Source organism: Scyliorhinus canicula, chromosome 13 (assembly GCF_902713615.1).
Source record: "Scyliorhinus canicula chromosome 13, sScyCan1.1, whole genome shotgun sequence".
Classification (NCBI taxonomy): domain Eukaryota; kingdom Metazoa; phylum Chordata; class Chondrichthyes; order Carcharhiniformes; family Scyliorhinidae; genus Scyliorhinus; species Scyliorhinus canicula.
In genome coordinates this window covers 42700840-42724683 of record NC_052158.1, presented here as the reverse complement: position 1 = coordinate 42724683, position 23844 = coordinate 42700840, and the positions used below count along the sequence as shown (strand labels likewise).

The window sequence follows — 23844 nt, the reverse complement described above, 5'->3', positions numbered from 1 at the left end:
CGGTCAGTCAGTCACTCAGTCAGTCACTCCGGACCCGGTCAGTCAGCCACTCCGGACCCCGGTCAGTCAGTCACTCCGCACCGGTCAGTCAGTCACTCGGCACCCGGTCAGTCAGTCCTCCGGACCCCGGTCAGTCCGTCACTCCGGACAGTCCGTCACTCCACACCCTGGTCAGTCCGTCACTCCGGACAGTCCGTCACTCCGGACCCCGGTCAGTCCGTCACTCCGGACCCCGCTCAGTCCGTCACTCCGGACCCCGCTCAGTCCGTCACTCCGGACACCGGTCATTCCGTCACTCCGGACCCTGGTCAGTCAGCCACTCCGGACCCCGGTCAGTCAGTCCCTCCGGACCCGGTCAGTCAGTCCCTCCGGACCCGGTCATCAGTCACCCTCCAGGCCCCGGTCAGTCAGTCAATCCGGGCCCCGTCAGTCAGTCAGGCTCCCGGACCCCGTCAGTCAGTCACTCCGGACCCGGTCAGTCAGTCACTCCGGACCCTGGTCAGTCAGTCACTCCGGACCCCGGTCAGTCCATCACTCCAGCCCCAGGCCTCGGCCTCCCGGTCAGTCAGTCACTCCGGACCCCAGTCAGTCAGTCACTCCGGACCTCGGTCAGTCAGTCACTCCGGACTTCGGTCAGTCAGTCACTCCGGACCCCGGTCAGTCAGTCACTCCACACCCCGGTCAGTCAGTCACTCCGGACCCCGGTCAGTCAGTCACTCCGGACCCCGGTCAGTCATTCACTCAGGACCCCGGTCAGTCAGTCCCTCCGGACCCCGGTCAGTCAGTCACTCCAGGCCCCGGTCAGTCAGTCAATCCGGGCCCCGGTCAGTCAGTCACTCCGGACCCCGGTCAGTCAGTCACTCCGGACCCCGGTCAGTCAGTCACTCCGGACCCTGGTCAGTCAGTCACTCCGGACCCCGGTCAGTCCATCACTCCAGCCCCAGGCCTCCCGGTCAGTCAGTCACTCCGGACCCCGGTCAGTCAGTCACTCCGGACCTCGGTCAGTCAGTCACTCCGGACTTCGGTCAGTCAGTCACTCCGGACCCCGGTCAGTCAGTCACTCCACACCCCGGTCAGTCAGTCACTCCGGACCCCGGTCAGTCAGTCACTCCGGACCCCGGTCAGTCAGTCACTCCGGTCAGTCAGCCACTCCGGACCCCCGGTCAGTCAGTCACTCCGCACCCCGGTCAGTCAGTCACTCCGCACCCCGGTCAGTCAGTCACTCCGGACCCCGGTCAGTCCGTCACTCCGGACAGTCCGTCACTCCGCACCCCGGTCAGTCCGTCACTCCGGACAGTCCATCACTCCGGACCCCGGTCAGTCCGTCACTCCGGACCCCGCTCAGTCCGTCACTCCGGACCCCGCTCAGTCCGTCACTCCGGACCCCGGTCATTCCGTCACTCTGGACCCTGGTCAGTCAGCCACTCCGGACCCCGGTCAGTCAGTCCCTCCGGACCCCGGTCAGTCAGTCCCTCCGGACCCCGGTCAGTCAGTCACTCCAGGCCCCGGTCAGTCAGTCACTCCGACCCCCGGTCAGTCAGTCGCTCCGGACCCCGGTCAGTCTGTCACTCCGGACCCCGGTCAGGCAGTCACTCCGCACCCCGGTCAGTCAGTCACTCCGCACCCCGGTCAGTCAGTCACTCTGGACCCCGGTCAGTCAGTCACTCCGACCCCCGGTCAGTCAGTCACTCCGACCCCCGGTCAGTCAGTCACTCCGGACCCCGGTCAGTCAGTCACTCCGGAACCCGGTCAGTCAGTCACTCCGGGCCCCCGGTCAGTCAGTCACTCCGGCCCCCGGTCAGTCAGTCACTCCAGACCCCGGTCAGTCAGTCACTCCGGACCCCGGTCAGTCAGTCACTCCGGACCCCGGTCAGTGAGTCACACCGCACCCCGGTCGGCCAGTCACTCCGGACCCCGGTCAGTCAGTCCCTCCGGACCCCATCAGTCAGTCACTCCGGACCCCGGTCAGTCAGTCACTCCAGACCCCGGTCAGTCAGTCACTCCGGACCCCGGTCAGTCAGTCACTCCGGCCCCAGGCCTCGGCCTCCCGATGGTCTCACTCTGACTCCGCTCCAGACCCGGGGGAGGGAGGGGGTGAACCCGGTCACTTACATTTCGGGTCCGGGCTCCACTTCGACTGGTTCTTACAAACATTTAAATTCTGTTTCAGGATGGCGATATTGGCTGAGACCCCAGCCTCTCCTCCCTGCATTACGAGGTGCTGCAACTCGGGGATCCGCCCCACCTCCTTCTTCAGGTTGAAATCCATGTAGAAAACCTCATCGCCGTCCACATCAACATCAAACTGTTTGTCCGGACTGCCGTCCTGAACCACAAAGACCTGGAAATCCCGGTGAAGATCTGTGTGTGAGAGAGGACCCCGGAGGATTAAACTAACACTTTAGCCAGAGACAAATAAACATCATCCAACACAAACAAACCCAATGGAATAAACCAACTGAAATATTCATCCCACAGTTGGGGAACAAACCAGGTTTCATTGCAGTGGCCCCGGGCATCGATTGGATGGGGGCAGCAGCGTGAAGAGAACGGAGCACGCACCACGGGCGGCCGGAGCGCGCCTGCGCACCGCGGCGCCGCTGGTGAAGAGGCGGTTTTGCACTCGGCGGCTGGAGCATGAACAAAAAGGGAGCGAAATCTCCGGAATCAACGGCAATCAATGCCACCATGGGTGAGTTTTATTTATTCTTTATCTTTTGATCCATTTTTAAACTCTTCTCTGCACCCTCTCTATAGTTGTCAACTTACTAAACTGTCGTGCCCAGAATTTGACATTTGGGCCAGGGGCACCCATTTGGGACAGAACCAGTATTTTATGAAGATTCATCATGGCCTCTTAACTTTTGCCCTCTTACCCTTTATACTTAAAGCCCAGGGTCCTATAAATGGGAGATTCTCAGAGACAGGGGCAGCACGGTAGCATGGTGGTTAGCATAAATGCTTCACAGCTCCAGGGTCCCAGGTTCGGTTCCCGGCTGGGTCACTGTCTGTGCGGAGTCTGCACATCCTCCCCGTGTGTGCGTGGGTTTCCTCCGGGTGCTCCGGTTTCCTCCCACAGTCCAAAGATGTGCGGGTTAGGTGGATTGGCCATGCTGAATTGCCCGTAGTGTCCGAAAAAGTAAGGTTAAGGGGGGGGGGGTTGTTGGGTTACGGGTATAGGGTGGATACGTGGGTTTGAGTAGGGTGATCATTGCTCGGCACAACATCGAGGGCTGAATTGCCTGTTCTCTGCTGTACTGGTCTATGTTCTATGTTCTACTTGACTGCAAGCTGCTGGAGCTCGGATCTTGAACAGAGCTTTATATCTGGATTTGGGGACCCTTTATGCACTGGCATAGTGCACAAACAGGCCCCATATGATCAGGGTTTTGTGAAGAAGAAGGGATCTGGAAATGTGTCGACTGTGAAAATTATATTTGTGGAAATTGGGTGAAGTAATGCCGTTGTTTGATGAGACTTGGTGCTAAAGCTTTAGAGAAATGAAGATGGAATTTGATTTGAAGAAGTTCAACGTTTTGAAGGATATTGTGGCTGAAATGAATGTGATACGTGCTGAATGGGCTGACTGAGAAATGTGTGAGATATGTCTTTGTATCTGCTATGTGTAATTTATCGGTCATATTATTGCAATTTTCCTGTTAATTCATGTTTAATTTACGTTGATTTTGGTGTGATTGCTAATATAAAAGTGAAGTTTTGTATATTGGTCTTAGTTGGGTTGTTTGTAGTTTGTTTCCACAAGGGTCATAACAGTATTTCCATGACGTTGCTGCTCTTATCCTTCTCCATGGGGGTTGCAGAGGAGGGAGGCACAACTTTCGAGACATAACATCTCACCCATTGCTGCAAAGCAAAATGACTGAAGAAGAGAACAATATCCCTAGAATCCCAGCGCTAAGGGCAAATTGACTAACTCTTACAGCACAATTTAACCTCAGGCAGCCGTCCTATACCTTAGAGATGACCTAGAGGCAGCTTGGGGCCTGTCGTGAAGGTGAGTGTGCCTTTAAATTTGCTTACCTTTCACCGGGAGCAGGGTTTGAGGGAATATCAGGTAAGCTCTTTGTTTCTTTTTCTTCTTGTTTTTTTTAAAATCTAGAGATGATATCAGGGAAGGCAGTACAATGCTCCTCCTGCAGAATGTTTGAGGTGAGGGACGCCGTCAGTGTCCCTGCTGATTTCATCTGTGGGAAGTGCACCCAACTCCAGCTCCTCAAAAACCATGTTAGGGACCTGGAGCTTGAACTGGATGAACTTCGGATCATTCGGGAGGCAGAGGGGGTCATAGATAGGAGCTTCAGGGAAGTAGTTACACCAAAGACTGGAGATAGATGGGTAACTGTAAGAGGGACTGGGAAGAAGCAGTCAGTGCAGGGACCCTAAGCCATGGGGTACGGGCCTCTGGCACGGAGTCTGTCCCTGTTGCTCAGAAGGGAAGGGGGGAAAGGAGTAGAACATTAGTAATTGGGGACTCAATAGTCAGGGGCACAGATTTGTTAGTGCTCTTTGGGGGGGTTTAAACTAATTCAGCAGGGGCATGGGAACCTGGATTGTAGTTTTGGGGTACGGGAGATTGAGAGTATAGAGGTCAGGAGCACAGATTTGACTTCGCAGGAGGGTGCCAGTGTTCAGGTAGGTGGTTTGAAGTGTGTGTACTTCAATGCCAGGAGTATACGAAATAAGGTAGGGGAACTGGCAGCATGGGTTGGTACCTGGGACTTTGATGTTGTGGCCATTTCAGAGACATGGAAATGAGCAGTGACAGGAATGGTTGTTGCAGGTTCCGGGGTTTAGGTGTTTTAGTAAGCTCAGAGAAGGGGGCAAAAGAGGGGGAGGTGTGGCGCTGCTAGTCAAGGACAGTATTACGGTGGCGGAAAGGATGCTAGATGGGGACTCTTCTTCCGAGGTAATATGGGCTGAGGTTAGAAACAGGAAAGGAGAGGTCACCCTGTTGGGAGTTTTCTATAGGCCACCTAATAGTTCTAGGGATGTAGAGGAAAGGATGGCGAAGATGATTCTGGAAAAGAGCGAAAGTAACAGGGTAGTTGTTATGGGAGACTTTAACTTTCCAAATATTGACTGGAAAAGATATAGTTCGAGTACATTAGATGGGTCGTTCTTTGTACAATGTGTGCAGGAGGGTTTCCTGACACAATATGTTGACAGGCCAACAAGAGGCGAGGCCACATTGGATTTGGTTTTGGGTAATGAACCAGGCCAGGTGTTAGATCTGGAGGTAGGTGAGCACTTTGGAAACAGTGACCACAATTCGGTGACCTTTACGTTAGTGATGGAAAGGGATAAGTATACCCCGCAGGGCAAGAGTTATAGCTGGGGGAAGGGCAATTATGATGCCATTAGACATGACTTAGGAGGTGTAGGTTGGAGAAGTAGGCTGCAAGGGTTGGGCACACTGGATATGTGGAGCTTGTTCAAGGAACAGCTATTGCATGTTCTTGATAAGTACGTACCAGTCAGGCAGGGAGGAAGGGGTCGAGCGAGGGAACCGTGGTTTACCAAAGAAGTGGAATCTCTTGTTAAGAGGAAGAAGGAGGCCTATGTGAAGATGAGGCGTGAAGTTTCAGTTGGGGCGCTTGATAGTTACAAGGAAGCGAGGAAGGATCTAAAGAGAGAGCTAAGACGAGCAAGGAGGGGACATGAGAAGTCTTTGGCAGGTAGGATCAAGGAAAACCCAAAAGCTTTCTATAGGTATGTCAGGAATAAAAGAATGACTAGGGTAAGAGTAGGGCCAGTCAAGGACAGTGGTGGGAAGTTGTGTGTGGAGGCTGAGGAGATAAGCGAGATACTAAATGAATACTTTTTGTCAGTATTCACTCAGGAAAAAGATAATATTGTGGAGGAGAATGCTGAGACCCAGGCTATTAGAATAGATGGCATTGAGGTGCGTAGGGAAGGAGTGTTGGCAATTCTGGACAAGGTGAAAATAGATAAGTCCCCGGGGCCTGATGGGATTTATCCTAGGATTCTCTGGGAAGCCAGGGAAGAGATTGCTGAGCCTTTGGCTTTGATTTTTAGGTCATCATTGGCTACAGGAATAGTGCCAGAGGACTGGAGGATAGCAAATGTGGTCCCTTTGTTCAAGAAGGGGAGTAGAGATAACCCCGGTAACTATAGGCCGGTGAGCCTAACGTCTGTGGTGGGTAAAGTCTTGGAGAGGATTATAAAGATACAATTTATAATCATCTAGATAGGAATAATATGATTAGGGATAGTCAGCATGGTTTTGTGAAGGGTAGGTCATGCCTCACAAACCTTATCGAGTTCTTTGAGAAGGTGACTGAACAGGTAGACGAGGGTAGAGCAGTTGATGTGGTGTATGTGGATTTCAGTAAAGCGTTTGATAAGGTTCCCCACGGTCGGCTATTGCAGAAAATACGGAGGCTGGGGATTGAGGGTGATTTAGAGATGTGGATCAGAAATTGGCTAGTTGAAAGAAGACAGAGAGTGGTAGTTGATGGGAAATGTTCAGAATGGAGTTCAGTTACGAGTGGCGTACCACAAGGATCTGTTCTGGGGCCGTTGCTGTTTGTCATTTTTATAAATGACCTAGAGGAGGGCGCAGAAGGATGGGTGGTATGGAGGGAAAATCTTATGAGGAAAGGCTGATGGACTTGAGGTTGTTTTCGTTAGAGAGAAGAAGGTTAAGAGATGACTTAATAGAGGCATACAAAATGATCAGAGGGTTAGATAGGGTGGACAGCGAGAGCCTTCTCCCGCGGATGGAGGTGGCTAGCACGAGGGGACATAGCCTTAAATTGAGGGGTAATAGATATAGGACAGAGGTCAGAGGTGGGTTTTTATGCAAAGAGTGGTGAGGCCGTGGAATGCCCTACCTGCAACAGTAGTGAACTCGCCAACATTGAGGGCATTTAAAAGTTTATTGGATAAGCATATGGATGATAAGGGCATAGTGTAGGTTAGATGGCCTTTAGTTTTTTTCCATGTCGGTGCAAAATCGAGGGCCGAAGGGCCTGTACTGCGCTGTATCGTTCTATGTTCTAAAGATAAAGAGGTCAGTGAATAGCTCTAGAACGGGTGCAACTACGTTTTCTATAGGTTTTTTGGTGATATTTAATGAAATATTTACGTGGGGCTTTGGGGCATACAATCAAGATTTGCCGCCGGCATCACCAGACCTCTGTACGCCACTGGGTTTCATTGATAAATCAATCCTCAATCAGGCTGTTTAATGTTTGTTAACTCCTTCCAGGTCCCCTGGCCAATGGTTACTGCTGCAGTCAGGGGGTGGGAATTAATCTTTAACAAGGTTCCTGTCCGGGGCCTTCGGGAGCAAATGAATAATTTGCATCCAGATTGAGGATGGCAGGTGGGCTCCTGATGCTAAAGGGACCCACCTGGTGGGGGCTGGGCTGCCAACTGTCATTAAAGGTATTCCTGTCCAAATGGTTTCATTTCATTCCCCTGATCCAGGCTCCAGTCGGCCTACATATCCATCCCTCTGGCCTCCTGCCTTCCTACAGTCCGCCTTCCCCACCCCCTCCGCACCGTCGATCAGGAGCGTGGAGTCTTTTTCTTCTCATCCCCCACTCCAAGAATCAGTCGGCGAACACATCCCTCTGACTTACTGCCTTTCCACAAAAAAATACTCATTACCTAACAGGTAATGTTTGACTGTCAATCAAACATCATCCCCACCCCCACTGTGAATATTTTAATCACAAAACAAAAACAGAAAATGTTGGAAAAACTCAGCATATCTGACAGCATTGGCACGGCACAGTGGGTTCGCACCGCTGTCTCACAGCACCAGGGACCTGGTTTGGTTCTGCCCTTGGGTGATTGTGTGGAATTTGCACTTTCTCCATGTGTCTGAGTGGGATTCCTCCAGGTGTTGTGGTTTCCTCACACAGTCCAAAAATGTGCAGATAAGGCGGATTGGCCATGCTAAAACATTGTTCCTTAGTGTCCAAAAGATGTGCAGGTTAAGTGAGGTTATAGGGATAGGATGACGGAGTGGGCCGCTCTTCCAGAGGGTCAGTGCAGACTCGATAAACTTAGCGGTTCTGTAGAAGGACCATTTGGATCTGAAACCTTAACTCTGGAGTGATTTCATGGAAAAACAGTCCCGTTTTAGGCACAGCAAGCAGGATGTTTCCTGGCTTTTGCAGTGCCAAGAACGACCCCGCTATTAAATGGGACTCTGCTTGATTTTCAGGCCTTGGTGAGAAACAGAGGGCATGCCTGACGGCTCTTACATGATGTACAACGCTCGCTAGATCACGTGAGGCATCACAATCTGGAACCCATCCTCAGTGAGTAGTTAGTCTCAGTTGACTATGTCTACACCCGAGTTACCCAAAGCCCGGGATTGAACGGCCTTGCCTCGGAAACCCGGCTGTGGCACCGTTTAGCATGACCGCTACTGCCAGGAAGCTGCCACCTTTCTCTTTACATCTTTCAGTCGCTGCAAGGGGTAGGGACGTTGGTGGGAGGACGATAGATAGATGGGAGCATGAAGATGAGTGGGGGCTGGGGGTGGAAGGTGGCCTTAACCCCTGTGTTAAGTGAACACATTTGATGATAATCAGTTGTTAATTAGGGAATATTGTAGTTGAGATCAGTGTAATCAGTGGTTTTGCTTTACTACCCAATGTCTACCCATACATTTGTGGGATCCAAGGCTGTAATAATGAAACCTGTTGTTCTCTGCATCACACAGTGACCCAGAACATGCATGTCCACACAGGGACATTTCTGCTATCTTCTGTGTGTAGACTCTTCTGTTGAGGCAAGGCCAATTGTAAACCAACAAATTGGCTTAATTTCCAGGTACTAATTGAATGAACAGAATAGGTTCTCAGCAAGAATCAAAATTAACTTTTGATCTAGGCCTAATGTTACTTTACAAGTTACTTTATAAGTATCGCTAACCTTAGTTCTATGCTTAGGTAATGGGCAGTGTTTACCTTCAGGTTGGGACGTGAACTGGATCACAATATCAGTGTATAGGTGAAAATGTTGGGCTTTAAAGCAATCCCACAACATGGAGCTGTGCATCTATACAAATGGTGACGCCCACACGGGAATGGACTATCAGCCACTAGAGGGAGCTCTGTGCATTAACCTCCCTTCTGTAATTGCTAAAATAAATTACCCAGCAATGAAAACTCAGGCAAACATGGAGGAAAGATTGCAACATTATAAATGTAAGAAACAAAAATTGTGAAAGGCAAACCAAAAATATGCATAGGAATTTCATATAGTCAGGCAAATACTTCCCAACGATGGACCACCTTCTGTGGTTTAGTCTGTCCCCAAATATTAGTATTTATCCTGAAGTATAAAATCTGCTAGATGTTTCAGGAGGTGTTTCAGTCAAGTGAAGCATTTTAAAATAGGCTCCGGGGGTACATGCCGAGTGGTGCATGTAGATTTATGGGATATGGGCGTTGCGGTTTAGGAACAGCCTTTATTGCCCATCCTTAATTTCCCTTGAGAAGGTGGTGGTGAGCCGCCTTCTTGAACCGCTGCAGTCCCTGAGGTGTAGGTATACCCACAGTGCTGTTAGGGAGGGAGTTCCAGGATGTTGCCCCTGAAACAGTGAAGGAACGATGATATATTTCCAAGTCAGGGTGGTGGGTGACTTGGAGGGGAACCTCCAGATGGTGGGGTTCCCAGGTATCTGCTGCTCTTGTCCTTCAGGATAGTAGCAGTATTGGGTTTGGAAGTTGCTGCCGAAGGATCCTTGGTGAGTTCCTGCAGTGCATCATGTAGATGGTACACACGGCTGCCACTGTTCGTCAGTGGTGGAGGGAATGAATGGTTTGGAAGGAGGAGCAATCAAGTGGGCTGCTTTGTCCTAGATGGTGTCAAGCCCCTTGGGAGTGGAGAGTAATCTATTCCTTGTAGACAGTGGTCAGGCTTTGGGGTTCAGGAGGTGACTGAGACACGTCCTGAAACATCTAACAGATTTTATACTGCAGGATATATACCAATATTTGGGGACAGAATAAACCCCAGAAGGTGGTCCACCGTTGTGAAGTATTTGCCTGACAACTGCAGGATTCCTAGCCTTTGACCTGCCCTAGCAGCCACAGTATTAGCATGGCTATTCCAGTTCAGTTTCTGATCAATAGTAACCCCAGGATGTTGATAGTGGGGGATTCAGTCATTGAATGTGAAAGGGGGGTAGTTTGATTCTCTCTTATTGGAGATGGTCATTGCCTGGCACTTGCATGCATGACTGTAGCTTTCCACTTATCAGGCCAAACCTTGATATTATCCAGGTCTTGCTGCATAGGGTGGCACGGTAGCACAGTGGGTAGCACTGTTGCTTCACAGCTCCAGGGTCCCAGGTTTGATTCCGGCTTGGGTCACTGTCTGTGTGGGGTCTGCACATTCTCCCTGTGTCTGCGTGGGTTTCCTCCGGGTGCTCCGGTTTCCTCCCACAAGTCCCGAAAGACGTGCTGTTAGGTGAATTGGACATCCTGAATTCTCCCTCTGTGTACCCGAACAGGTGCCGGAGTGGGATGACTAGGGGATTTTCATAGTAACTTCATTGCAGTGTTAATGTAAGCCTACTTGTGACAATAATAAAGATTATTATTATTATCTCTGCTGGGTCTGGCCTGCACCGGGCACCCCAAGACTGAATTAATGATAAATTCCATGGGCGGGATTCTCTGGTCGCCGTGCCGAAATCGTACTCGGCAATCGGCTGGAGAATTCCCGTTTCCGACGAAATTGGGAGTGGCGCCGCTTTTGCGATACTCCACCCCCTCAAAGTGGCCTACTCCTGGATTACGGATTAATGGCCTCAGGACGTTGCCTTTGGCCCTCCGCCTGATACTCCGGCCCCGACCAGTCGTTTCCGATGGCATCGGTCGCGTGTGCTATCATTCTTCGGGAACTCGTCGTGGCGGCTGCGGGCTCAGTTCAGCACTGCCACAGCGGGCAGGGGGCACTTTGGCAGGGGCAGGGGGCATTGTTGGGAGGTGGTCCGCGGCTCATGAGCCGGCAAAGGGTGGCCACTATTTTACAGGCCGGGCCGTCAGCCGCGGCCGGCGCCGTGTCGCATGGTGTGACCGGTGGAGGCCGCCGCCGTGAGCATGCGTGAGCACGGACCCGGCAATTCTCTGGGCCGTATCAGCAGCTAGAGCCGGGTGCTCTATGCTGCTCGGCTGCTAGCCCCCAGCCAAATGGCGGGCAATGTTACAAATGGCAGTGTAAGTGACACACTCTCATCCAATCAAAATGAGTCATTGCATGGAGGTTGGATATGGGGCTGTTAGCGGAGGAGGAGGTGTGTGAGCGGGTGAGGGAGGCCATTCGGGGCTGTATAATGATACAGGATCAATGATACCGGTCAGGTTTCAGCGGGGGTGGGGTGGGAGGCACTGAAGGTGGTTATCAGGGGAGAATTCATCTCAATTCGGGCCCATAAGGAGAAGACCGAGTGGGCGGAGTTGGACAGATTGGTAGGTGAAATTTTACAGGTGGACAGGAGGTACGCGGAGTCTCCGGATGAGGCTTCTGAAGGAGCGTCAGAGACTGCAGCTGGAGTTTGGGCTCCTGTCCACAGGTAAGGTGGAGGGACAGCTGAGGAGGGTAAAGGGGGCGGTGTATGAATATGGGGAAAATGCCACTAGGATGCTAGCGCACTAGCTGAGGAAACAGGAGGCGGCGAGAGAGATAGGGAAAGTAAGAGATACAGGGGGGGGAAGGTGATTCTGGATCCGGCGGGAGTTTTCTAGTATGGTGAATGTGTTATACTAACCATTCACCATGTATCACGCTGTACCACGCTGTTGCCCATGTGGGCTCCACCTATGGACCATTGTAAGGTATTACCCTGTGATGTATCATGTTGGTGCCCTTGTGGGCTCCGCCCCTTGAGGGGAGGTATAAAGAGCAGCTGCCCTGTAGGCGGCTCTCACTAGCAGAACAGTCGCAGGCAGGCTCTGTTCTAGTCGATTAAAGCCACAGTTTACTTCCACTCACTGTCTTGTGTGAATTGATGGTCGCATCAATTTAATCGACAACACCTCAATGGAATCGGCCCTCAAACCTGACCGACTGGAACACAATCCACAGGCCGCGGAAGCCAGAGGGATTTTCTTCGCACTGGCTCCGAGGTTTCGAGGCCTTCCTCGCCGTCTCCTCCTCGCCTTCCCTCTCCGATGAACAGAAACTGAGCCTCCTCCACGCCCGGGTGAGCCATCGAATCTCTGAACAACTCGAGGAAGCCTCCACATACACGGACGCCCTCGCGATGCTGAGGCGCCTATACATAAAGCCGGTGAATGAGGTGTACGTGCGACACCTCCTCACCACTCGCTGCCAACGCCCCAGGGAATCGCTGGAGAGGTACCTACGCGACCTCAAACTCCTTGCACGAAGTTGCAACTACCAGGCCGTTATGGCCTCTCGACATAGGGACCTCACCGTCCGGGCGCCTACGTGGCTGGAGTCAGGCCCAACTACGTGAGACAGCGCCTACTCGAGAGAGGTACCCTCGACCTCGAAGAAAAGGTAAAACTAACCTCCTCGCTAGAAATAGCGTTCCAAAGCCTCAACGAGTTCCTGTCTGAGCACGCGACCCCCTCGTGGATCCCCGACCAGAGAGTACCCCAGGCCTGTGCCGCGCGGCTGCCCGCCCAACCCGGGGGGGCTACCCTGCTATTTCTGTGACCAGCATCAGCACCCCAGGCAGCGCTGCCCGGAACGGGAACTGCAGCGACTGTGGCAAAAAGGGACACTTTGCCAAAGTTTGCCTGGCCAGGCCCAAATCCTCCAAGTCGCAGACCTGACCCTCAGACTCACAGCACTGCAGACCCCGCAGTGTGGCTGCTTGCCTGCCAGCTCCACCCCCTCTGGACGCGTCATCTGCCTCGTGCTGTCCGTGGGGGCAGCCATCTTCAAGCCGTACAACATGTGCGACTCATGGGGGCTGCCATCTTGGATGCCATCTTCATCACCACCCGACACGTGCGACCAATAGGGGACCACCCCACCACGTCCTACCACGCCGGCTACCCGCAACTCGGCGCAATCACCCTCGACCAGTCGCGACCAAAACATCTCCGGAACTCCATGATGACCGTCCAGGTCGATGGACACAAAACGCATTGCCTGTTTGACTTTGGGAGCACAGAGAGTTTCATTCACCCAGACACGGTAAGGCACTGCTCACTCCAAATCTTCCCTGCACGTCAAACAATCTCCCTCATTTCTGGATCGCACTCAGTGCCGATCCAGGGGTACACTGTAGCAAACCTTGCAATACAGGGCGCCGAGTACGCCAATTTTAAGCTATATGTACTCCCCGACCTCTGCGCTCCTCTCCTGTTGGGTCTGGACTTCCAGTGCAACCTCAGGAGCCGAACCCTGAAGTTTGGCGGGCTCCTACCCCCACTCACCGTATGTAGCCTCGCGACCCTGAAGGTTGCCCCTGCCCTGCTCTTCCCTGTCCGGGGAGGCTGGTACAGGAATCAAACCGTGCTGCTGGCCTGCCTTGGTCTGCTTTAAGTGTCAGCGGTTTAGCCCAGTGAGCTAAACCAGCCCTCAGGTACAGCCTGTGTAAATGACAGTCCTCCCAAGATTGCTGTTGATTTTTCAGTGTCTCCCAATTTTCATCCCTAAGGCATTTTTTAGGAAGATGAATGCGTCGATCTTGGGTTTTATATGGGCTGGGAAAGGCTGGAGAAGATTATGTTTGCATTAAGGGGTTCACTACAGGGGTTCGCTCGGAGGTGGCGGCCGTTCATCAACGTCTTCAAGGAAAATTTACCATCAGCAGGGGGAGGGGGGGAGGCATGAAAGTGATGGATAAGGGTAGGAAATCAGGAAGGGAGAACCGTGGGATGGAGTAGGTACATGGACCATGATAGTTAGTGTATATATTTGGGGGGAGATGGGTATGTTATTGTGGGGATTTTGTGTGTGTTGGATCTCTTCGTTATAAATGTTCAAATTATAAATACCTTAATAAAATATTTTCTTAAAAAACAAATGAGTCATTGCTTCAGCAACAAATAAGATGTCAACCACCTCTGGAATACAGACTGGGGTACAGTGTGTGGTCTGGTCTGGAGAAGTGTGAATATGGCAGCTATATGTAACCTGATCAATGGGGCCATCCATCCATATCAAGCGCATAGAAATACTGCTGAGTGACCAATTTGAGTAGGTGACATGATGGGTGTCCCTGAGCTAGGTGGAGATTCATGGTAATGCTTTCCAGAACATTACATGGAATGATAATGTATTCTCTGATCGAGCCTCACAATGAGTGAACCATCTCGAGCAATGGTGGGAACCCTGAGGTAGCGTTTGACACTGAAACGTAGCTAGGTTTCTTGGAGTCAACATCTGCGAAGAGTGAAGTTTGCAGATTACTGTAGCACCCAACAGCAGGAACAGCTGTAACAAGCGGAAGACCCCCCCCCCCCCCCCCCCATTTGACTTTTACACAAGTAATTATGGATTAAGGTATTCCACAGTGATCTCTATATCTCCAGGCCAATCAAAGACTCCGTGGCTTTCAAGGTTATTGAATTTTCATTGCATCTCACCAGCTTTGTCTCCAGCATACTAGAGCCACTTCAGATACTTCACTGACTCGACATGACACAGTGAAAACCCAAACATTAGTCTCTCCCCCACTCTCTCCTTTACTGTCTGCTCCTCTCTGTCTCTCTCTCTCTCCTATAATCTCTGCTCCTCTCTGTCTCTCTCTCTCTCTCCTTTACTGTCTGCTCCTCTCTGTCTCTCTCTCTCTCCTATAATCTCTGCTCCTCTCTGTCTCTCTCTCTCTCTCCTATAATCTCTGCTCCTCTCTGTCTCTCTGTCTCTCTCTCCTTTACTGTCTGCTCCTCTCTCTCTCTCTCCTTTAATCTCTGCTCCTCTCTGTCTGTCTCTCTCGCTCCTTTAATCTCTGCTCCTCTCTCCCCCACTCTCTCCTTCACACTCTGCTCCACTGTCTGTCCCACTCACTCCTTCACACTCTCCTTCTCTTTGTTTTTCTCTGACTCTCTCTCTCTCCTTCACTCTCTGCTCCTCTCTGTCTCTCTCTCTCTCCTTTACTCTCTGCTCTCTCTCTCTCTCTCTCTCTCTCCTTCACTCTCTGCTCCTCTCTGTCTCTCTCTCTCCTTCCTTCACTCTCTGCTCCTCTGTCTCTCTCTCTCTCTCCTTCACTCCCTGCTCCTCTCTGTCTCTCTCTCTCTCCTTCACTCTCTGCTCCTCTCTGTCTCTCTCTCTCTCCTTTAATCTCTGCTCCTCTCTGTCTGTCTCTCTCTCTCTCCTTTACTGTCTGCTCCTCTGTGTCTCTCTCTCTCTCCTTTACTCTCTGCTCGTCTCTCTCTCTCTCCTTTAATCTCTGCTCCTCTCTGTCTCTCTCTCTTTCCTTTACTCACTGCTCCTCTCTGTCTCTCTCTCTCCTTTACTGTCTCCTCCTCTCTGTCTCTCTCTCTCTCTCCTTTACTGTCTGCTCCTCTCTGTCTCTCTCTCTCTCCTTTACTGTCTGCTCCTCTCTGTCTCTCTCTCTCTCTCCTTCACTCTCTCCTCCTCTCTGTCTCTCTCTCTCTTTTTCCTTTACTCTCTGCTCCTCTCTGTCTCTGTCTCTCTCTCCTTTACTCTCTGCTCCTCTCTGTCTCTCTCTCTCTCTCTCCTTTAAACTCTGCTCCACTCTCTCTGTCCCACTCTCTCCTTCACACTCTGCTTATCTTTGTTTTTCTCTGACGCTCTCTCTCTCCTTTACTCTCTGCTCCTCTCTGTCTCTCTGTCTCTCTCTCTACTCCTCTCTGTCTCTCGCTCTCCTTTAAACTCTGCTCCACTCTCTCTGTCCCACTCTCTCCTTCACACTCTGCTTCTCTTTGTTTTTCTCTGATGCTCTCTCTCTCCCCTTTACTCTCTGCCCCTCTCTGTCTCTCTCTCTCTCTCATAGAACATAGAACATAGAATGATATAACGCAGTACAGGCCCTTCGGCCCTCGATGTTGCACCGACATGGAAAAAAACTAAAGGCCACCTAACCTACACTATGCCCTTATCATCCATATGCTTATCCAATAAACTTTTAAATGCCCTCAATGTTGGCGAGTTCACTACTGTTGCAGGTAGGGCATTCCACGGCCTCACCACTCTTTGCGTAAAAAACCCACCTCTGACCTCTGTCCTATATCTATTACCCCTCAATTTAAGGCTATGTCCCCTCGTGCTAGCCACCTCCATCCGCGGGAGAAGGCTCTCACTGTCCACCCTATCTAACCCTCTGATCATTTTGTATGCCTCTATTCAGTCACCTCTTAACCTTCTTCTCTCTAACGAAAACAACCTCAAGTCCATCAGCCTTTCCTCAGAAGATTTTCCCAATCTCCTTTCTCCTTTACTCTCTGCTCCACTCTGTCTCTCTCTCTCCTTTACTCTCTGCTCCACTCTGTCTCTCCCACTCTCTCCTTTACTCTCCTCTCCTCTCTCTCTTTCCCACTTTCTACTTTACTCTCTGCTCCTCTCTCTCTCTCTTTCTCCTTTACTTTCTGCTCCTCTATGTCTCTCGCTCTTTTACTCTCTGCTCCTCTCTGTCTCTCCCATTCTCCCCTTCACTCGATACTCCTCTCTCTCCCTGTCTACAGCATTTCCCAGTCTCCTCGCCATTCCCACCACATCAGGAAAAAAAAGTAGAATGGGGAAATAAGAATACGGTCCAAACTGATTTTTCCTTCTGGAAATTGGCTAATCGACTCCCTGACTCTTCACTCCTGACCTCTGCTCCACCCATCACAGCCAGTCCACTGATGTTGCAACTATGGCCACTTCCCTCCCGCACCCCCCCCCCCCCCCCCCGCACTCCTCATACCCCTACCCCCTCACCCTCCACAATCTCCCAACATCCTTCCATGTTTCTCCATCAGCCACTCCTGTCTGGCCTGCTGAATCTTCCCAGTTATCCAATCCCACCACCCCACCCCAATCCCTGAACACCTCCAAAATATTTAACCTCTGCCTGAGTCCAATTGTAAAGGTATCTTCTGGCTTATTTTGTCTGCTGTAAGCCTCTTAAACCCGTCCCTCCAGTGTCCTCCACCCTAGGGAGAGGACTCATGGATTTATTTGTCACTCAGCTTATTACCGTCTCATCCGCTGTCACTTCCCTCCTTTCCACTAACCCACCTGGACAAACTTCCATTAATGCTCCCCCTTGCCCCAGCCCTGAACTCACATCTTTCTCTAGTTTCTCTCCTATCTCCCCTCATGTCCTCTCTGAGCTCATCTTGTCCATGAACCCATCTCCTGTTCCCTCGACCCTATTCTCACTAAACCACTGATCACCCAACTTCCCCTCCTGCTCCCCATGTTGGCCGATACTGTTCACGGTTCTCTCTCTTCAGATGTTATCCCTCGCTATTTAAATTATGCCATCACCTCCAAAAAACACACCCATAACCTTTCTCCAGTTAGGGTTCTGTAACAGTATTGAAATGACTCTTATCAAAGTCCACTAACAATGTCGTTTTTGACTGTGACAAAAATAAACTTTTTCTCCTCATCCTTCTCGGGCCTTCTGTTCGCTGGGAGATTCCTGTCCTCCTCAGCTCTCTCTCAATCCCTATCTCCAATCTTTGACAGGAATGACACCACATCATCCTGCTCCAATAGCTCTCCATTGACATCCATCTGGATGGGACTGCCTCCACCTGATTCTAATCTTATGTAACTGTGGTCAGAGTCCCTCTTGGCTTCTCTCTCTGCTCGCACTGTTATAGTTGATGTGGCCCAAGTGATGGTATTGATTCTTATAAGGGGAAGCGATATCTGCACATTATGAAAAGAGAATCGGAGTAGAGGAGGAATGATGGTTGATCTGAAGTGGAGCATAAACACTGGTATTCTCCAGTTTGATGGAACGGCTGGATTCTGTGCTGTATTATTTTATGTATTTCATTGTGATTTATTCTGTCACAATCCAGTTTCTCATCTATGTGCTGCCCCTCAGTGACATCATCCAAAAAGATTAAATTAAGTTTTCACATGTATGCTGACAACACCCAGCTCCTCCTCACCATCACATATCTCGACCCCTCCACTCGCTCCGATTTGTAACATTGTCCAACATCCAGTGCTGGATGAGCAGAAATATATTTCAGTTAAATATTTGGAAGATCAAACCCACTGTATTTGATTACCATTTCCCTCACTGACCAATCAGAGAGGCTGAACCAGACTGCTTATAATCTTGCGAACCTAGAGATGACCCAGAGGTGAGATTCCAACCCCATTCGCTCTCCATTGTTGTGATTGAATCATTTGACCTCTGTAAGATCTCCTGCTTCAGATTATCTGTTGCTGAATCCCTCCTTCATGCTCCTGTTTTGAATCGACTGTTCGATTTGATTAAGGACTGTTCCTTAATTAACCTACTATCTTCCACCCGCCATGAACTTGAACATCCCTCCTCGCACTATGTCCTGTTCACCTGTGCTTGCTAATCTGCATTGACTCCCCATCTGGCTACTTCTCAAGTTTAAAATTCTCATCATGTTCAAATTTGTTTGCATCCTCACCTTTCCAGGTCTCGGTAACATCCTCCAGTTTTATAATCCCCCGAGCGCTCTGTATTTCTCCAGCTCTGACCTCTCACACCCACCATTGGTGGAAATGGCTCCAGCTCTCTAGGTTCCAAACACTCAATTCCCGTCCTGAGCTCTCCATCTCACTCTCCCCCTCAAAGAAACTTATTTAAAATCAATTAGTTCCCCAAACAAGTCATCCCTTCCTTCTTGGTCTCTTTGACGTTTTGTCTGATTAAACTCCAATGAGAAGCCTTGGGACATTTTCCTACGTAAAAGGCATTATATAAATGCAAGTTTGCTTGTTTCAATAGAATATAAACATAACACACAATGTGCATTTACAATTTAGATAGCCAGATGGTGAGGGGTAGAATTGAAGCCTAATCTTTGTGCACTTACAAGAATGTATTTACAGAAACACACATGTTTTGTACCGACCCATAATACCAAAAACCACATTGAGTCTGCTCTTCGATATAAAACAATTTATTTACAGAGTTCTTGATTGTAGACATATACCTCTTACCTGCTCCATGTATATTACATGAACACAGGTAAATCCCCAGTTAACACCCAGTACCAGAATTCAATTAAACACCCAGTTAATATACAATTAATACTTCCTGTAATAACACCACGCTGCGCCCAGTGAGATCAGATATTAATATTTATAAACTATTAAATGTTACTGTTTCATAACTCACATTTCACAGCCCAGGCTCCATGAATTAAAACCAGCACCAACACAGTTAGGTATCTCCCAATTTCCATTCTAATCCTCTCGTTTCTCCCAGTTCTGATCAGACTGTACCCAGTGCCAGCTCCACTCAGTTTGCTGTCAGTGTCTGAAGTGAAGTTTCTATCTCACTCACTTTACTGAAGCATCACTCTGTGATTGACATGTGGTTTAGCCAATCACAAATTCAGATCTCCTCCATCACCTGTATCTGGGTAAAATACAAGTCTGCTCGGAGTTTCTCTGAATGAACTTCGAGTTTGTTTCATTGAGAGAATAACACTGAGATCATAGAATCATAGAATTTACAGTGCAGTAGGAGGCCATTTGGCCCATCGAGTCTGCACCAGCCCTTGAAAAGAGCACCCCACCCCACCCAAGCCCACACCTCCTCCCTATCCCGGTAACCCAGTGTGGTGAATGTAATATATATATATATGATAATTCCCACTATCTTTGTAAGCGCAGTAGCGCTAGCCTACCACTAGGGGAGTAGCTCTGGGAGTACTCAGGAACTTGAACTGGGCTCCACCCTTGGCTCCGCCCATGACTCCTCCCCCTAGTGCATCTGGATAAATACCCTTGTCCAGAGTCAGCCTGAGTTCATTAAGAGTTCATCAACGGGTAACAGGCTGACTCTGAAGTAAGTCAATTAAAGCCTAGATTCATATCGAAACATGTGTCTGGTGATTTGATGGTTCCATCACCCAAACTTTCTGGACACTAAGAGCAATTTATCATGGCCAATGCACCTAACCTGCATATCTGTGGACTGTGGGAGTAAACTGGAGCACACGGAGGAAATCAACGCAGACACGGGGAGGATGTGCAGACTCCGCACAGACAGTGACCCAAGCCGTGAATCGAACAAGGGATCCTGGTGCTGTGAAGCAACTGTGCTAGCAACTGTGCTACCGTGCTGCCCCCACTGTGCTACCGTGCTGCCCCCACTGTGCTACCATGCTGCCCCCACTGTGCTCCCATGCTGCCCCCACTGTGCTACTGTGCTGCCCCCCACTGTGCTACCGTTCTGCCCCCCACTGTGCTACCGTGCTGCCCCTCCCCACTGTGCTCCCATGCAGCCCTCCCACTGTGCCAACGTGCTGCCCCACACTGTGCTACCGTGCTGCCCCCCCCACTGTGCTACCATGCTGCCCCCCCACTGTGCTACCGTGCTGCCCCCACTGTGCTCCCATGCTGCCCCCACTGTGCTACTGTGCTGCCCCCCACTGTGCTACCGTTCTGCCCCCCACTGTGCTACCGTGCTGCCCCTCCCCACTGTGCTACCGTGCTGCCCCCACTGTGCTACCGTGCTACCCCCCACTGTGCTACCGTGCTGCCCCCCACTGTGCTACCGTGCTGGCCCCCCCACTGTGCCACAGTGCTGCCACCTCACGGTGCCACCATGCTGCCCCCCACTGTGCTCCCATGCTACCCCCCACTGTGCTACCGTGCTGCCCCCCACACTTTGCTACTATGCTGCCCCCCACTGTGCCACCGTGCTGCCCCCCACTGTGCTACCGTGCTGCCCCCACTGTGCTCCCATGCTGCCCCCACTGTGCTACCGTGCTGCCCCACTGTGCTACCGTGCTGCCCCCAATGTGCTGCCCCCCACTGTGCTACGGTGCTGCCCCCCCACTGTGCTACTGTGCTTCCCCCCACTGTGCTACTGTGCTGCCCCCCACTGTGCTACCGTGCTGCCCCCCACTGTGCTACCGTGCTGCCCCCACTGTGCTCCCATGCTGCCCCCACTGTGCTACCGTGCTGCCCCACTGTGCTACCGTGCTGCCCCCAATGTGCTGCCCCCCACTGTGCTACGGTGCTGCCCCCCCACTGTGCTACTGTGCTTCCCCCCACTGTGCTACTGTGCTGCCCCCCCACTGTGCTACCGTGACGCCCCCACTGTGCTCCAGTGCTGCCCCCCACTGTGCTACCATGCTGCCCACTGTGCTACCGTGCTGCCCCCATGGTGCTACCGTGCCGCCCCCACTGTGCTACCGTGCTGCCCCCACGGTGCTACCGTGCTGCCCCCCACTGTGCAACCGTGCTACCCCCCACTGTGCCACCATGCTGCCCCCCACTGTGCTACTGTGCTGCACCCCACTGTGCTACCGTGCTGCCCCCCCCACTGTGCTACCGTGCTGCCCCCACTGTGCTACCGTGCTGCCCCCACTGTGCTACCGTGCTGCCCCCCACTGTGCTCCGTGCTGCCCCCCACTGTGCTACCGTGCTGCCCCCACTGTGCTACCGTGCTGCCCCCACTGTGCTACCATGCTGCCCCCCACTGTGCCACCATGCTTCCCCCACTGTGCTACCGTGCGGCCCCCACTGTGCTACCGTGCTGCCCCCACTGTGCTACCGTGCTGCCCCCACTGTGCTACCGTGCTGCCCCCACTGTGCTACCGTGCTGCCCCCACTGTGCTACCGTGCTGCCCCCCCACTGTGCTACTGTGCTGCCCCCCACTGTGCTACCGTGCTGCCCCCACTGTGCTACCGTGCTGCCCCCACTGTGCTACCGTGCTGCCCCACTGTGCTACCGTGCTGCCCCCACTGTGCTACTGTGCTGCCCCTCACTGTGCTACTGTGCTGCCCCACTGTGCTACCATGCTGCCCCCCACTGTGCTACTGTGCTGCCCCCACTGTGCTACTGTGCTGTCCCCACTGTGCTACTGTGCTGTCCCCACTGTGCTACCGTGCTGCCCCCACTGTGCTACTGTGCTGCCCCCCACTGTGCTACCATGCTGCCACCCCACTGTGCTACCGTGCTGCCCCCCCACTGTGCTACCGTGCTACCCCCCACTGTGCTACTGTGCTGCCCCCACTGTGCTACTGTGCTGCCCCCCACTGTGCTACTGTGCTGTCCCACTGTGCTACCGTGCTGCCCCCCCACTGTGCTACCGTGCTGCCCCCCACTGTGCTACTGTGCTGCCCCCACTGTGCTAATGTGCTGCTCCCCACTGTGCTACTGTGCTGCCCCCCACTGTGCTACTGTGCTGCCCCCACTGTGCTAATGTGCTGCTCCCCACTGTGCTACTGTGCTGCCCCCCACTGTGCTACTGTGCTGCCCCCACTGTGCTACCGTGCTGCCCCCCCCACTGTGCTACTGTGCTGCCCCCACTGTGCTACCGTACTGCGCCCACTGTGCTACTGTGCTGCCCCCCACTGTGCTACCGTGCTGCCCCCACTGTGCTACTGTGCTGCCCCCACTGTGCTACCGTGCTGCCCCCCACTGTGCTACCATGCTGGCCCCCCCACTGTGCCACAGTGCTGCCACCTCACGGTGCCACCATGCTGCCCCCCACTGTGCTCCCATGCTACCCCCCAACTGTGGCTACGTGCTGCCCCCCACACTTTGCCTTACTATGCTGCCCCCCACTGTGCCACCCGTGCTGCCCCCCCCACTGATGCTACCGTGCTGCCCCCAACTGTGCTCCCATGCTGCCCCCACTGTGCTACCGTTGCTGCCCCACTGTGCTACCGTGCTGGCCCCCAATGTGCTGCCCCCACTGTGCTACGGTACTGCCCCCCCACTGGTGCTACTGTGCTTCCCCCCACTGTGACTACTGTGCTGCCCCCCCACTGTGCTTACCGTGACGCCCCCCACTGTTGCTCCACGTGCTTGCCCCCCCACTGTGCTACCATGCTGCCCCCACTGTGCTACCATGCTGCCCACCACTTTGCTACCGTGCTCCCCCCCCACTGTGCTACCATGCTGCCCACTGTGCTACCGTGCTGCCCCCATTGTGCTACCGTGCCGCCCCCCACTGTGCTACCGTGCTGCCCCCACGGTGCTACCGTGCTGCCACCACGGTGCTACCGTGCTGCCCCCCACTGTGCAACCGTGCTACCCCCCACTGTGCCACCATGCTGCCCCCACTGTGCTACTGTGCTGCACCCCACTGTGCTACCGTGCTGCCCCCCACTGTGCTACCGTGCTGCCCCCCACTGTGCTACCGTGCTGCACCCACTGTGCTACCGTGCTGCCCCCCACTGTGCTCCAGTGCTGCCCCCCACTGTGCTACCGTGCTGCCCCCCACTGTGCTACCGTGCTGCCCCCACGGTGCTACCGTGCTGCCCCCCACTGTGCAACCGTGCTACCCCCCACTGTGCCACCATGCTGCCCCCACTGTGCTACTGTGCTGCACCCCACTGTGCTACCGTGCTGCCCCCCCACTGTGCTACCGTGCTGCCCCCCACTGTGCTACCGTGCTGCCCCCACTGTGCTACAGTGCTGCCCCCCCACTGTGCTCCAGTGCTGCCCCCCACTGTGCTACCGTGCTGCCCCCACTGTGCTACCGTGCTGCCCCCACTGTGCTACCATGCTGGCCCCCACTGTGCTATGGTGCTGCCCCCCCCCTGTGCTACCGTGCTGCCCAACTGTGCAACCGTGCTGCCCCCCCCCCCACTGTGCTACCATGCTGCCCCCACACTGTGCTACCATGCTGCCCCCCACTGTGCTACCGTGCTGCCCCCCACTGTGCTACCGTGCTGCCCCCCACTGTGCTACCGTGCTGCCCCCCATTGTGCTCCCATGCT

General features: G+C 52.7%; 1 protein-coding gene across 2 annotated transcripts in view; it reads right to left on the bottom strand.

The window, feature by feature from the left end:
- LOC119975904 (H-2 class II histocompatibility antigen, A-U alpha chain-like) overlaps window positions 1–19478 on the bottom strand; it is a 75372-nt gene extending 55894 nt beyond the window's left edge. For both annotated transcript variants that reach the window (XR_005462826.1, XM_038815840.1), the window contains exons 1-2: window positions 19277–19478; window positions 2113–2361 (exon numbers count right to left, since the gene is read on the bottom strand). Coding sequence is in view for 1 of the 2 variants with exons in the window: in XM_038815840.1 (XP_038671768.1) it covers window positions 2113–2361; window positions 19277–19343 (316 nt within the window). In the remaining variant the exon portion in view is untranslated. The remainder of the gene's footprint in view (window positions 1–2112; window positions 2362–19276) is intronic.
- Window positions 19479–23844: the final 4366 nt, after the last annotated feature.